General features: G+C 39.5%; 1 protein-coding gene across 2 annotated transcripts in view; it reads right to left on the minus strand.

Moving 5' to 3' along the window:
- Positions 1 to 16,842, minus strand: part of PLD5 (phospholipase D family member 5) — a 415,978-nt gene that overhangs the window by 17,185 nt on the left and 381,951 nt on the right. For both annotated transcript variants that reach the window (XM_025286004.3, XM_025286005.3), the window contains 2 exons: positions 11,070 to 11,267; positions 1,136 to 1,272 (listed from right to left, as the gene is read on the minus strand). In XM_025286004.3, the coding sequence (XP_025141789.1) occupies positions 1,136 to 1,272; positions 11,070 to 11,267 (335 nt within the window). The remainder of the gene's footprint in view (positions 1 to 1,135; positions 1,273 to 11,069; positions 11,268 to 16,842) is intronic.

A 16,842-nucleotide genomic window follows, 5' to 3' on the forward strand; every position in this document is an offset into this window, starting at 1 on the left:
AGAGACGCTGAAGTCTAAAACAAATCTAAAATCAAATAAACACTAAATGGGCAAAACATGAAATGGAGGGATTGAAAAAATGAAAGTATGTGGGGAAAAAAATCCATGAATGTTCAAAGGGTGCACAATATTTTAAGCAAAAGTGTTTTAATAATGTGTATCTTGCAGCCTAAAATCCTTTTTGACCATCATAGGGGTAATCACTTTCTGGGAGAAACACATCTTTTGCAATCTTAAAGTCATTTGCATAAAGAAATTATATATTATGCATATGTGAGGTTGGCAATATGAGCAATATTCAAGCAATATAGGGCACATGAAATTACTTAACCTCAGCAAAATAGTTAATTTGAAATTGTAATTTTCCAAATTTAAAAGGTGTCAGGTTGTACTCCTAGAAATGTGCACTTTGGAAATTTTTCCTGGGTTAACTGGATTATTCAAAACATTTACAAGCACCCAAACTCTGCATTCCCAGCAAGAAAGCAAAAGTGGGAAATACTTGGGTCCTAGGGATGCATTTATGCACGCAATGATTTAGGGGCATAAATTCTGCTCCTGTTTATTCCAAGTATTTCCACACTTGCACAGTGATGAATATTAAAAATACTCTAAATTTTAAAATGCTATGTTCCTCTTACAGATGGATGGATTGACTGAGAACATACATATTTTAAGTTTGCTTCTCCTGTAAGTGAAAAAGACAGTATGAAAATTTAGCATTTAAGGAAGACCGACATGAGTACAACAAAGTGATGCCTCTTTTAAAGAAAATCTTGGCAGACCTACTTAGTTTCGGTATGCCCTTCAGGCACATGTCAACTGATAACTTAAAAAAATGTTTTTCTAATAATTTTTAATTTATTTTACTTTTCCAAATAATTTTCAAATCACAACCCAATCTTCAATCATGCTTATAATGTAAATTACTGAGGTAGTAATTTATGGGATGAGACCCTGAGTCCTTAAAACGGACTGAGGGAGGCATTCTGGGTGAGCTGCAAATATACACTGAGATGTGAACGTGCAACCTTCTGTGACTTGAGAGCATCCCAGTGTTCAGGATGTTTTTTCCTGTGGTTCTCAGTTTTGTGCCTTGCCCTGGAGCCCAGGTTCTAAGTACACACTCACTGACCTTTTGGTGCTTGTGCTGGAGATAGGCAGGTAGTCCGTGACTGCAATGTACACATATTGTTTGGCATCATCTATTACACTGTAGATGGCGTCTATGTCAAAGCTTCTGTTTTTAGGGCAAAAGAGTTTGGGAGAATTCTGTGAAGACACAAAATACAAACTTTCAGAGTATTAGATTTTGACATCTGGGGTTTTCTCTTTTTTTGTTGTTATTTAAAAAACATTTTTTTTTTAATGAATCTTGGCTTTTAGCCAATTTTTGCAAGTCTACTTTCCAGTTCTTTATGAGATTAGACAAATACATTTGCAGTCCTATCAAAGTTCAAGCAAGTAGAAACCAAAGTGTGGTGGAAAGAGTCTCAAATCTGTCCTTTAAATTGGTTTTGGGAGGAAATTCTCGTTTTCAATACACACATGTTTTATCTTTACAGAAGTTCTCCAGTTCTAAACTTATGCGACTCTGGCACACACTCATATCATACACAGTTAATTTTCTTAGATATTACCATGCATAGTATGTATACACACACACACAGAGTATATATATATATATATATATATATATATATATATATATATACACACATACAGCAAGCTATTTATGCTAGAAGTCATTTCACTTGAAAGGTAAGGTGGCCGTAAAGATGTTCAAGACATATGGTCTAAAAATCTTGTTTTGTTTTTCCTTTTCTCCTATTTTTTCATCAAGTGAGGAAGAGGAGGGCTGATTGTGGAGAAAGGATCATCAGTAATTCTAGAGGAAAAACCAAGTGACTTATTAAGATGCCAAGCTCATAAGCAGAGACAGGGACTTGAGAAAAATGAACAAAGAGGCAAATTATACTTGAGATATTTTTCTTATGTTGCTCAAAGTGGTTTCCATCTTACAGAAGTATGATTTTTTTAGATAAAGTTATTATAGAAAGGAGGGATTCCCTGGTAGGTCAGTTGGTAAAGAATCCACCTGCATTGTAGCAGACTCCAGTTCAATTCCTGGGTCAGGAAAATTTGCTGGAGAAGGGATAGGCTACCTACTCCAGTATTCTTGGGTTTCCCTTGTGGTTCAGCTGGTAAAGAACCTGCCTGCAATGTGGGAGACCTAGGTTGGGTCCCTGGGTTGGGAAGATCCCCTGGAGAAGGGAACAGCTACCTACTCCAGTATTCTGTCCAGGAGAATTCTGAGAACTGTATAGTCCATGGGGTCACAAAGAGTCAGACGTGACTGAGTGACTTTCATTTTCACTTTTTTCATTGTAGAAAGGAAAAGATGTACTTTGGTTTTTTTTACTGGCCTCCCACTGGACAAGACTGGAAGGAGCATTTCTGTAGTTCCTGCATTACTCTGACAAGCAAGACACCAAACGAAGGAACACAAACAATGCAATGAGTGCTTAGGTGTTTCGTGTCTGACTCTTTTGCAACTCCATGGGCTGTAGTCTGCCAGGCTCCTCTGTTTAGTATCAGAGGCCAAACAAATGGTTTCTGGAAGATTCCTGGCATGGCAGAACTGGGTTCTGCCAGCTATGGTGGTCAGGGCCCCTCATGAATGCTTGGGAACAACTCCCCACCCTGTGCTGGTGGGAATCTCCCTATCCCAGCTTAGACAGAGGAAAGATGATGCTATTGGACTGGATGCACAGCTGAGGAGGGGCTGAGGAAGGGGCACGTTGAAGGGCCACACCTACCAGGCACCCTTACTCAGAATGTTGTCCTGGCCAATGAGTATCAGAATAAGTTTTGGATTTAAATCACTTTTCTTTTGGAATGAGGATGAACTTCTAAGTATTAAAAAACAAAAAACAAATGCTAAAGGAGAGAAACCAGAACAAAAAAGCCCAAAACAAAACAATAAAACATAAATTAAAAAACAAACAAAATCCAACGCTAGTCCTACACTTCCCACAGCACGCACACATGCAGACGCCTCATCCGTCACTAAGACAGACGGTGTGGGCTTCTGCAGCGTCTCTCGTGTTGTCCTTCCCTCTTACTCCAGATGGCCGTTTCCCTCATTCAAGCACTGGTGCTGATTGCTGGGCACCACTTTTATGTATCTTCTGAACTCATCTCCCTGTCTCCACGATGCTTACAAGACAAACAACAAACGTGTGTCTCTCTCAGGAGCCCTGGTTTCTTGGAATTCAGCCTGATCTCACTGGGGCAGATGTAAGCACGGCCTCTGTAACCTGGCTCTCCCGTTTCTGTCTTCCTCATTTGCACGCTATCATGCCTTCTGCACCCCAAACTAAGATAATCGTCAGTCCATGGCCCTGCTCTCACCTTGTCTGCCTCCACGTATTTGCTCTGGCCAGTCCCTCTGGCTGAAGTGTTTCCCTATCTTTATCTATCAGAGTCCTATACTTTCTCTAAGTTCAAGTTCAAATACCATCTCCTCCATGAAATAAAAAAAAAAAACAAACACAAAAAACTTTATTTTTGGCTGTGCGGGCTCTTTGCTGCTGTGCATAGACTTTCTCTAGGTGCGGCGAGCTAGGGCTACTCTCTAGTTTCAGCGCTTGAGCGTCTCATTATGGTGGCTTCTCTTGCTGGGGAGCACAGGCTCTAGGGCTCTCAGGCTTCAGTAGTTGTGGTACAGAGGCTTAGTCGCCCCAAAGCATGTGGGATCTTCCTGGACCAGGGATTGAACCTGTGTCTCTGCATTGGCAGGTGGACTCTTAACCACTGGACCACCAGGGAAGTCCTGAAACATTTTTATATTGTCACCCAGAAGCTACTTCTCCTTTTTCTGTCTTCCCATAATGTGATTTATTTGTTATATTATTTAGAATATTGAAACTTAAAATCACTTGCACCTGTCTCATCTCCTTGCCTAGATGGCTACTATCTTGATTTTGGGAACTGTGTTTTACTCATTTTTCTATTTCCATTAATAAATGAATATTCAAATGAATTAATTCCCTCAGCCTGTTGGGTCTGCTTTACCCAAGAGGTAAAGCTTACCATGAAGAAGCTAAAGATCTTAGCTCTAGACAGGAGCCCAGGTCAACTCTGAAATGTGTCCAAATGCCCATATTTTTGCTTCAGTTAGGAATTTCCTGAACTTCTTGCATGTTCCCAAAACTGGATGTTTGTTTCAGGGAGGAACAAATTTAGACACAGAGTCACTGGTCTCTTTCATTGGCTATCGTCTAATAAGTTTGGATACTGTGCTTTGGTGATGCAGCATTTACATGCTGGTGATGTGCTGGCTTCCAGCATTTATAACCTGTAGCAGGCTGGGCATGTCCCTTACACTTCCTGAGCCTCTGTTTCCAGTGGGGTGAGAACAGTAACAAATCTTTCATTATGATTTGCCTTTGAGGCTTAAATAAGAGAATGGCCTACTCCTGGTCTGGATCTGTTCCTCTTCTGCACCTGATTTCACTCATTCATCAAATATTACTAGGTATTTATACCAGCCATGCAACCAGTTCTAGTCTAGGTACTTGGCATACAATTTAAGATTCCTGCTTTGTGCCGTTTCATTCCAGCACATGCTACATTGTACTTCCTTCATTTGTCTGTGTGATTCTCTGCTAGCTTGTGAGCTGCTTGGTTTTATGTCTCTGGAGCCTTGTACCATGCCATGCTTAGCATGTATGACATGCTCAATAAACATTTGTGGAATGTGAGAGTGCTTCTTAGATTACTAAGTGTTGGAGTCCTGTGTGACTCCCCAACCTCTACTCCTAGTTGGAGTTGCTTTACTCTAGGTATTTCCATCTATGTGTGAATAGACCCTTACTTGTACTTGTCTTGTTTCCTACATTCTCATTTCCTAACCCAATGCCTAGAGCAGAGCAGGTGCTGTGTTTATTAAGGAAACACATGACTATTTGTATTAGTACTTCTGCCCCTGGGGTCATGGTAGAACTTGTGTGTTCTCTGATCTGGCAGAGGAAATTAACTAGTTCTGATTGTTTAATTAGAGAGAAGACTGTTGTTTTCTTATCATTCCTGGATTAATTTTCTGACCCTTGCACTTCGTACTCCTCTTTTCCAAAGCAAAATACAAAGAGAAGGAAAATACAGATACTTTTCTTTGTTTCAGCTCTCAATGATCTCTTACCAACCAAGTGCTCTTGAGGCACCTTGGTTATAGGAAATCTCTATTTCCTTCTTACATCAATAAACACCTTATATTTACATGTACCTTGTTTTGCATATTCATTAAATTTTTGCTTTAGTAGGGTTTTATTTCATATCAGATTCCTGGTTTAAAAAAATCCATATTCCATTCCCAGAATATATATGCTAAAATGTAATTAAACATGAAAAGACAATCTACAGAATGGGAGAAAATACTTGCAAATCATATACATCCTTGTATTCTAGACTGTATAAATAACTCTTACAACTCAATAACAAAACCCCAAGCAATCTAACTGAAAAATGGGCAGAGGCTTTGATAGACATTTCTCTAAAAAGATATACAAATGACCAGTAAGTGCATTAAAATATGCAAATCAAAACCATAAGACAAATTTCACAAACACTAAGAGGGCTAAAATAAAGCGGAAAATAGCAAGTATTGACTAAGATGTGCAGAAATTGAAATCCTCATTCATTTCTGGTGGAATTGCAAAATGGTGCAGCCAATTTTAAAAAGTTTGTCAATGCCTCAAAATGTTTAAGATAGAGTTACAACAGTACCCAGCAATTCCACTCCTAAGTAAAACTCAAAATAGCTGAGAACAGGTATTCAAATAAAAATTTGTACATAGGAAGGTTCATAGGAACACTATTCACAATAGTCAAAAGGTAAAAACATCTAAATGTCCATCAACTGATGGACAGACAGCAAAACATGATATATCCATACAATGGAATATTATTTGGCCATAAAAGGAAAAAGAACTGAGTCATGCATTTTGAAACCATTTTATTAATACTAAGTGAAAGAAATCAGTTACAAAAGACTACATATTGTATCAATAGTACTTCATTTATATGAAGTATCTAGAAAAAGGCAAATCCTTAGAGACAGAAAGTAGATTAGTGCTTTCTAGAGCCTGAGAGAAGGCAATGGCACCCTACTCCAATACTCTTGCCTAGAAAATCCCATGGACAGAGGAGCCTGGAAGACTGCAGTCCATGGGGTCGCAAAGAGTCGGACACGACTGAGTGACTTCACTTTCACTTTTTAGTTTCATGCATTGGAGAAGGAAATGGCAACCCACTCCAGTGTTCTTGCCTGGAGAATCCCAGGGACAGGGGAGCCTGGTGGGCTGCCGTCTATAGGGTCGCACAGAGTCAGACACGACTGAAGCGACTTAGCAGCAGCAGCAGAGCCTGAGAGAAGGGGAAATGGAGAGCAACTACTAACAGGTATGGCTTTTTCCTTTGTGGTGATAAAAATATTTTAAAATTAGAAAGTATACAGATGATAGTAAAGCTCTGTGACTATACTGAACCCCACTGATTTTTACATTTTAAAATGATGAATTTTATGATAATAAATTATATCTCAATAAATCTATTGAAGTGTAGTTAAAATATATAGCTGAGATTCTAAAGGGAAATTTAATTATATTTTTCAGAGCAGCACCAAGTTCTATTCAACGTCTGCCCTCACTGACTAAATAACTACAGTATACATGAATGGTGGATGAATGAACTAAGCAATAAACAACAAGAAATTAAATCTTTCCAGCATCCAGATCAATAAAAACAGACCTTGAACTAACTAGTCTTAATCTTGGAAATCAAATGCATTATCTTAAGAACTCTAAAAAGCATTCTACAAAATGGGACAAAAACCCCTCACTCTGTTGTTATAAATAGGACAAAAAACCTCAGTCTATTGTTCCTATCTTCTGATTTCAATAGGGAATGTAAGAAAATTAGAATGATTCAGCCCCAAGTTATTAGAGATCACATACTTAAATCTAACTAATACCTCTTTCTGTCCTATGAGAAAATTAGAAATAATTTATATCTACATCACTATTTCAATTTATATATAACCATGCTAAGTTATCACTCCAGTACTCTTGCCTGGAAAATCCCATGGACAGAGGAGCCTGGTAGGCTGCAGTCCATGGGGTCACTAAGAGTCGGACACGACTAAGCGACTTCACTTTCACTTTCACTTTCATGCATTGGAGAAGGAAATGGCAACCCATTCCAGTATTCTTGCCTGCAGAATCCCAGGGACGGGGGAGCCTAGTGGGCTGCCGTCTATGGGGTCGCCCAGAGTCGGACACAACTGAAGCGACTTAGCAGCAGTGTGCTAAGTTATTAATCACCTAAAATCTAATTTTGGGAATGATAATTCTTAAAGCCCTCAAATATATATTTTGTGTGTTAATTTAGTGTTGGGACTGTAAGCCTATAAAAATATAATATACTATTTTAAGATAATTTATAACAAATATTTTGAACTTAAATAAATTTGCCTTGACATTTGTTTGGCACCTATACTCAGAAAACTGTATGTATCCTGGAACTTTTTATTGATATTATTACTAATAGAACCAATCCAACAATTTACTGCTGCTTTAGGGAGGCCTGAGGGAAGTACTGGAAGAAACAACGATGAAGAGAGTACAATGTATGATATGACCTTTGAAGCCTTATAAAAAAGTGGGAAAGTGAAAGTTGCTCAGTCACGTCTGACTCTTTTTGACCCCATGGACTATACAGTCCATGGAAATCTCTAGGCCAAAATACTGGAGTGGGTAGCTGTTCCCTTCTCCAGGGACAACTCAGGGATCCCAACCCAGTTCCCAGCTTAGGGATTGAACCCAGGTCTCCCACATTGCAGACAGATTCTTTACCATCTGAGTTACCATGGAAGCCCAAAATAGTGGGAGAGATAATCAATAAACAAATAGCTACAAAAATGTGATTAATGTTGTAACAGAGGTGAGACCAAGGAACTCTGGGCAAATGATACCAATTCTAATATTGGGGGTTTTATAACTTTTATTTATCTTAAGTCTGTAAGATTTGATTCCTCTGTAAAAAATGGTGTTGAATTAATATCTAGTGAACTGAAATTCAAAGGTAGGCTTGAGATATTAATATTAAATGGAAAATAAAATAATAATTTAAAATAATTAAATAAAAATAGAAAACAAAGGTGCCGCATGGTTTAAAAGATCATAGCTTAAGGAAAGAACTGTTAAGAAAGCGCAACCTATTTTGTAGCACTGGGCTTCCTCAGTGGCTCAGAGGTAAAGAAACTGCCTTCAATGCAGGAGTTGCAGGAGAAGAGGGTTCAATCCCTGGGTTGGGAAGATCCCTGGAGAAGGGTATGGCAACCCAGTCTGGTATTCTGCCTGGAGAATTCCATGTACAGAGAAGCCTGGTGGGCTACACAGTTCTTAGCATCACAAAGAGTCAGACAGGACTGAAGTGACTTAGAACGAGGAATATAACAAAGCCCTTGCATTTCCATAGATTTTACTAAAGGCCTGGGCCCTCTCTCTGAAGTAGATGTATTAACTTTGGGATAAACAAAGGAGAACTCCCCCAATTTTTTAAGGGTCAGAATTTAAATTTATGCAACAACCATATTCATTCATCTCTAAGATTCAAACTGTAAATTCAAAATCCAGCAATTATCTGAAATATGCTTATAATTCACCTGCTTCTTGCTGCTTCCAGCTGTTCTGCTGGACCCTTGGGGTTTCAGGTTACCATTAATGTTGCCATTAATCTGGATTAAGGGTTCCTTGGAAAATTTCCTATTGCAACTAATCTACAAATTGAGAATAATATCTGATTTTCTTGTTTTACAGGGTTGTCTAATGAGGAAACAAAATTGAATATATGCAATAAATTTATTACTAAAATGCCTTAGATGATATGCTATATGCTGCTGCATTGTTTGACCTGTATGCATACCAAAAAAGGGAGCTTTTTAGTTCTATTTGATGGAAATCTTCCATAGTCTATTATTTTATGTTATTCACACTTACATGAATTTATTTAAGACAAGCAACTTCAATTTTCTCTCTATCGCAACACTTCTAAATTTTCAGAAAGTGCTTTCATTTTAATGGGCAAAAGAGCTACTATTTCCTCTTCTATGAAAACCTTTTCAGTGACATAAAATTTGTTGGCAACTTGTAAGACAGTGAAGAAACAGCCATATTAAATTGGGAGAACGGTACCGAGAAGTTTACCTGAGCAGCAGGATCAATTCAGAAACCTGATTCAAATCAAAATTCTAAGGTTTCACCCAGGTCCAGTGGATCAGATCCTGGTGAGGGTGGGGGAACTATAAGTTTGTACTTTTTACTTACTTATAAAAAAAAAACAAACCCCAAACCTAAGATCATGGCATCCAGTCCCATCACTTCATGGCAAATAGAAGGGGAAAAAAAAATGGAAACAGTGATGGATTTTCTTTTCTTGGGCTCCAAAATTACTGTGGATGGTGACTGCAGCCATGAAATTAAAAGATGCTTGCTCCTTGGAAGAAAAGCTATGACAAATTTAGACAGCATATTAAATGCAGAGTCAGCACTTTGCCAACAAAGGTCCATATCGTCAAAGCTATGTTTTTTTCCAATAGTCATGTATGGATATGAGAGTTGGACCTTAAAGAGTCAAAGAATTGATGCTTTCGAATTGTGATGCTAGAGAAGACTCTTGAAAGTCCCTTGGACTGCAGGGAGGTCAAACCAGTCAGTCCTAAAGGAAATCAACCTTGAATATTCATTGGAAGGACTGATGCTGAATCTGAAGCTCCAGTGCTTTGGCTACTTGATGAGAAGAGCCAACTCATTGGAAAAGACCCTGATGCTGGGAAAAACTGAAGGCAAAAGGAGAAGGGAGCGACAGAGTATGAGATGGTTAGATAGCATCAGCAACTCAGTGGACATGAATGTGAACAAACTCTAGGAGATGGTAGAGGACAGAAGAGCCTGGTGTGCTGCAGTCCATGGAGTCATAAAGAGACAAACACAACAGCAGCTGAATAACAATAATACAACTTATTTATTTAGTTTTAGTTTTTGGTTGTGCTGGGTCTTCATTGCTGCTCAGGCTTTCTCTAGTTGCAGAGAGCAGAGGCTACCCTTCCTTGCAGTGTGCAGGATTCTCATTGCGGTGGCCTCTTTTATTGTGAAGCACAGGTACTAAGGCATTTGGGCTTCAGTAGTTGTGGCTCCCAGGCTCTAGAGCACAGGCTTAGTTGCTCCGTGACATGCGGAATCTTCCCAGACCAGAGACTGAACCTGTGTTCCTCTGTGCCACCAGGCAAGTCCCTTAAGTTTGCATTTCAATCAGGTTCCCTGTCTGATTCTTAGATGCTTTAAAGTTTGAAGACCAGGACTGCAGGCTCAGATATTTACATTGCCCACTGTCAGCAATACTGTGGGGACAGCTGTGGTATGTGGGCATCCAGGTGGTGGCTTCCAAGTGTAGTCAGAGGCCTGGAAACTGTGCCCTGGCCTTTTGGAAGGGCCTCTTGCCCTCTAGCCCCAATCAAATACAGTAGCTCTGCTTTTGTCTGTTTTACACAGCAGGGTTTCCTCAGAGGGTTATATTGCTAAAATCGAGTCTGAAAATCATTGGTGAAAGGCACTGAAATTAGCATCTGGTGTCAGAAGACCTGGGTGCTTGCGTTTCTCTTGGCACCTGCCATCTGATGGTCTTTGTGCTAGTAGATAAACTTCACTATCTTCATTTGAAACACAGTCATAATCTTGGGTCTACCTAACCGGTGATGGTGGGGATCCAATCAGATAACACAAAGTATCTGAAACTAGGAATGATTATTAACAGGTATTGTTATTGTAACTAGGGACAGCATGTGCTTGAGTATAAGAATGGATATATTTTAACTCTTCCAGGGATATGTCAGGATAGACTGGTTGAATTCATTTTTGCCCAACATAAGATTGCACTCAAACATTACAACTTAATAAAGGGCTTTTGGAGGAAGGAGGGGAGGAGGAGGAGAAAAAAAGAGCAAAACTCACCGACACAAATGCTTGAGATTTGGTTTCGTTCAACTGAAGCTGCAATTTCTTTTCATTGTCATAGACTCCATAAAGTCTCTTGGACCAGGTCTGAGGTACTCTGCTCTTGAATTTTAATGAACTATATAAAGCAAATATCCTTTGTAAATCTAGGACCAGGCAGCTGCAGTTGTAGAAGATGACACCGAGTTCTTTCATCTGTGAAATTAAAATCGAGAGCATCAATGCTATGTACATGTGATGGTGTTATTCTCAGACAAAAAAATGCACAAGAATGCAGAAATAGTGATTTTTTTTTCTTGTAGTTGCTATACTATAACAACTATATATGTGTATGTACACACACACACAATATATATGTATATATACTGCATCTGTAAGTACATAGATATAGTCATATTATGGTATACATAAATGATGTGTCATTAAAATGCTTAGATATTTGAGAAGTTTTGCCTGTTTTTGCATTTGAGCTCTTTTTAAAAAAGATACATTTATTTATTTTTTTGGCTGTGGTGAATCTTCATTGCTGCACGTGGGCTTTCCTTAGTTGCAGTGAGCAGGGCTTACTCTTTGTAACTGCGATCAGGCTTCCCATGGCAGTGGCTTCTCTTGTTGCAGAGCACAGACTCTAAGGCATGCCGGCTTCAGTAGATGCAGCTCGCAGGCTCTAGGCACAGGCACAGTAGTTGTGGAGCACAGGTTTAGTTGCTCTGAAGCATGTGGGATCTTCCTGGACCAGGGATTGAACTGGTGTCTCTTACATTGCAAGGTGGATTTGGACTCTTATGGATAATTTTTCCATATTCATCAACACGTTTTATATCAGCTCTTCAGATTCTTTTCTTCAATATTAAATTTTTTGGTATGAATCCTTAGATAATGCAGCAATATAAAGATCGGCTTTTAGTGGCAGCACAACAAAATGGTTTAGATCATGGATTCTGGAGTCGGACTGCCTGGAATTAAGTTCCAGCCCAACAACTTTCTGATTGTATGACTTTGGACAAGATACTTAATCTCTCACCATAATTTTCTTCTTGCATAAAAAGGAGATAATATTATTTATTTCATACAATTGCTATGATACATAACATGGTTAATATGTTTTCATGGGCTTAGAATAGTACCTATCACATGGTAACCACTTAAAATATGTTAGCAATTATTATTCTTATTAAGACTACACAAGCCTCAAGAGTAAGAGGGGCTACCCTGGTAGCCTCAGCTGGTAAAGAATCCACCTGCAATGCAGGAGACTCTGGTTTGATTTCTGGGTTGGGAAGATCTGCTGGAGAAGGGATAGGCTACCCAATCCAGTATTCTTGGGTTTCCCATGTGGCTCAGCTGGTAAAGAATCCGCCTGCAATGCAGGAGACCTGATTTGATCCCTGAGTTGGGAAGATCCCCTGGAGAACAGAACAGCTACCTACTCCAGTATTCTGGCCTGGAGAATTCCATGGACTGTATAGTCCATGGGGTCAACAAAGAGTCGGACACGATTGAGTGACTTTCACCTTCAAGAGTAAGAGACCAATAGGATCTTGCAACAAAGAAATCACAGTGTGATGCATCTGCAAGCCAATGTGCCAAAGATTGCTATTGACTGTCTAGATGCAGGGCTTCCCATGTAGTACAGAGGTAAAGAATTCGCCTGCCAATGCAGGAGATGCAGGTTCAATCCCTGGGCCGGGAAGATCCTCTGGAGGATGAAATGGCAACCCACCCCAGTATGCTTGCCTGGGACGGAGGAGCCTGGTGGGCTACCATCCATAGAGTTGCAGGCAGTTGGACACAACTAAGCAACTGAGCATGCGTGGACGTCCAGAATGTAATTGAGACAGAAAAAGAAAAAAAAAGACCTCTCTGTAATCCTGTGTGAACACTGACAAAACATGAGCATTGTCCAAGCACAGAAATGACCGAAGAGCCCCATCCTAGTTGATATAGGTGACAGTTGCTTCTTTACCAATCACAATTTCAACCTTAAGTCATCCCCCTCCATAACTGATGGCTTATTAAAACACCTAATCACCAAATTGCTCTATTTCCAATAGCATCCAATCCCGAGCTTCCTTATACCCTATTCCCTGCTTCCTTATACCCTCCCCTGCAAAACCTTGTACAAGGTCCAAACCCCATAAGACTTACAGTCTTTCCTAAATTCATCTTCCTTACACCCTGCAAGTGGCCACAGTATCACTCTATCTCCTTGAAACAAGCAACTTGCTCGTCTCCAGCATGCAGGCTGGTTTTTGGCTTGAGGGCAATGACACCTCCTTATCTCCAGAACATGCACATCACAGGGTTATGAGTGCTGTAAGCAGACAAGTTACTGCAGCAAGCACAGTGCCCAGCATTCAGTGTGTGTTGGCTGCTGTTCTATCCTAAGTCACACTGTGGAGGGAGTACCGGATAGTCAACACAGTTTCAGCTGAAACAGGAAGTGGCCCAGGAAGCAAAGCAGGAAGCATTTAGGGGGAATGAATAAATGAAGGAAGGCAATAATGGCTGTATATAAGGGTATGTTGGACACGACTTAGTGATGAGCATGCACAAAGGCATAAAGAAAGGCTGCACTTGAGGAAGAGGCTTCACCCTTAAAGCCTAAAGTCAAGGGGCGCTTTTGAAAATTTTCAGTGTTGCTGAAATCTGTTATGTACCTTATGTTGGAATGCATACTATCACACATTTCAATCTGGAAATCTAATGAAGTAATTCTTTAAAAGCTAAAGTAAAATCTGGAAGCAAAAAATAAAAATGCTTATTTTAATGGTGTCATAATTATGAATAATGTTTGTCCCTTTAGGTATGATCAGATAGAGGGAAGTGTATTTATAAACATTGTCAGCATTTATCATCCCCAGGGCTCCCCTTATGTACCATTTACCATCATCAACATGCAAGAGGTCACTGTCCCTCTGTGCACTCTACTTAGATTTCCTCTAGCAGCTAATATTTCCAGTGACTGCATGCTAAACAAAGATTAAGTGTTCCTTTCCCCCTGTTGTGTAAGCTGCTTTTTGTGAGCTTTTCTCTGCAATGTCTGACATCATTTTGCTGTGACTACATTACAGCTTCAGAATCCAAAGGCAATGAAACAAGCCAAGATTTGCCCTCTAGGGATATAAAGAGAACTTGACTTCTATCGTCCTCTCAATCTTAGAATGACTCAAACCCATTTCTAAATATATGTATTTGATTTAAGCTGGTATCAAGTGAAGATGGGGAAAAAAAGAAATTGGCTTTTGTTTTGGAGATCTTTCAGTCAGAGCCAAAATTCAGGACAGGTATAAAATAAAATGCTGGCAGAGGGGAAAATAACAAAGATTAGGCTTCTGAAGAGCTTTTATGTCCAGATTATCAAAGGAACAAAAAGTTAAACTGAGAGATTCTTTGACTGATCAGTGGAGGTACTCTGATGGGCTGCCCTGGCTTTTCAGTTCAATCACACAACTGATGGTTAATTGAATGGCCCAACTGTTTGAGTAAAACTACCTTGAAAAAGCTGGAGATGTATCAGCTAATGATTCTTTGGACGACAGTTATTCTTAGGAGGAGACTGATTCTCTTTTCCACAAAGTAGGAATGTGTTAGTGATCGACCCATAGAGATCAGAAAGGTTTAGGGCCTCAAACAACCTGGAACACCCTGTCAAAAATCTCTTCTAAGGGTAATGATTTTATTTACAACTTGAATTACATCAACGGTTCTCTTATGTCCCTTGCACTAGGATATTATGGGAGGCCCTGCTGAAGTGTTTTTTTCTTTCATTTTTTAGGATCCATGAGTAAATTTTATTTGCAGTTTAACAATGTAAGCAACACAAAATTTAGTTCTACCATTCCAAATTTATTGGAGTTTTCCCATAGGTTCTAATGATTTGTTTTTGTTTGCTGGTAAAAAAGATTCTTTTTCTGAAGTGTTTGAGTTTGAGACAATCCAGCAGATACTCACTGCTTAGGGAGAAATAACAGAAGTAATACTAGTTTACTAGAGTGCTTACTATGCTTCAGACACTGTTCTAAATGCTCTAAAGTCTTCTTGTTGTTGTTGGTTAGTTGCTAAGTCGTATCTGACTCTTTTGTGACCCCATAGACTGTATAGCCTGCCAGGCTCCTCCGTCCATGGGATTTCCCAGGCAAGAACACTGGAGTGGGTTGCCATTTCCTTTTTCCGGGGATCTTCCCGACCCAGGGATCAAACATGAATCTCCTGCATTGCAGGCAGATTCTTTACTGCAGAGCCACCAGGGAACCCTTCACAAGTCTGCATTCATTTAAATTTCACAACAACTCATTGCACAGGTAAGAAAACTAAGGTTTGGAGAGATTAAGGGAAATGTCCAAACACACAGGTAGTGAGCAGGGAATCTGAAAGTTTTGTTTAATATTTCATCGTTGGGAAGAATTGCTCACAAAGAGGGACCAGAAGTTCCTTCAGGTGAGGGTTAAGTCCTACTGTTAATGAGCATGTGCTCTTTTTTTTCTGCCTTAGAATTTCTACTTATATTCATAGTCTCCATTTCAAAGCAAAATAAGAATTAGGGGAAATGTAATTGTACCAGAAAATCTTCTTTTTCCTTTATTTTCTCCAAGTTAGTGGGAAGGAGTTATGAAGGGAAATGCAGAGAGGAAAAAAAAAAAAAGAAACCCTTCCTACTTAGGGGATGAGAGGCAGTATAAAGGGAGACAGGCTTGGTTTAGTGGATTTTATTGGTGACACAGAAGCCAAAGCAGGCAGCTGATGGATGCTGTTGTCAGCAGAATAAGGGATGCATTAGCATCGTTCTTCGCTGTAACTCAGAATAATTAATCCAAGTGAGCTTAACCACAGCTCAATCTATCATTTATGGATGTCTGGCTTGTTGTTTTCATGATTTTATAAAAATGTGAACCCGTATTTCTTTAATTTTCTTGACAAAGACAAAAGAAGTTGCAACACTGAGCAACTCTCATGCATCCATTTAGTGGTTGATTTATATTCTGAGTTGCTGCAGGAAATTTAATTACTAGGAGCTCTAACTCAATTTTTGTTTCTGCCCTCAAGGTGAAATTTTTGTTACTGAGGATGGAAAATAAAGAATTGAGTCTTAGCAGCTCAAGATAGCCTCCTGCTCAGAAATGTGCTCTTTGGCCCATACACTTCCACAGTGGGTGGTCCATACCACTTAACTTCCTGATGTCTTGTTTTCTTTGTTACCAAGTGGGAATAAAAATGCTTGCCAGTAGGAAAGCGACTAATTGCAAAAAGGAGAATGTAAAAACCTTAGAGAACAGCTAGTTCAACCTTGTTTCAAAATTAAGGAAACTGAGATCCCTAAAGGGGAATTGATTTGCAAGATGACAGAATAACTTCCTCTGACTTCAGTCCTGGCTCTTTCTCCCGACATCGCTGTGCAGATACCTCACAATATTCCTTCATAGTGTGGACGAAGAATACTGTCTGCCGCGTAAGGAAACCAAGGATGCTACTTTCCAAAGTACCACTATTCATTTGCCATCTTTGACTTTTGGCTATAAGGAACTCACACATCAATTTCTTGTCTGCAGTCATCCCAGACTGTTTACCTCAAGGGGTTTCCGCCTGGAGAAAAACAGGATACTGGCCCTAGATAGTTACGGTGCCTATCAAAGGAATCATTTCAATAAGACCGAAGCATTTCAATCTTTCCACACATAGGAAAGCACCAACCTCATTAACTTGAGACGTTTGTTTTTTCTTTAGTTAGCATAAATCTTTTGATGTAAAACTACCTGGCTTGTTTTTGCAA

This window comes from Bubalus bubalis, chromosome 5 (assembly GCF_019923935.1).
Source record: "Bubalus bubalis isolate 160015118507 breed Murrah chromosome 5, NDDB_SH_1, whole genome shotgun sequence".
NCBI lineage: Eukaryota > Metazoa > Chordata > Mammalia > Artiodactyla > Bovidae > Bubalus > Bubalus bubalis.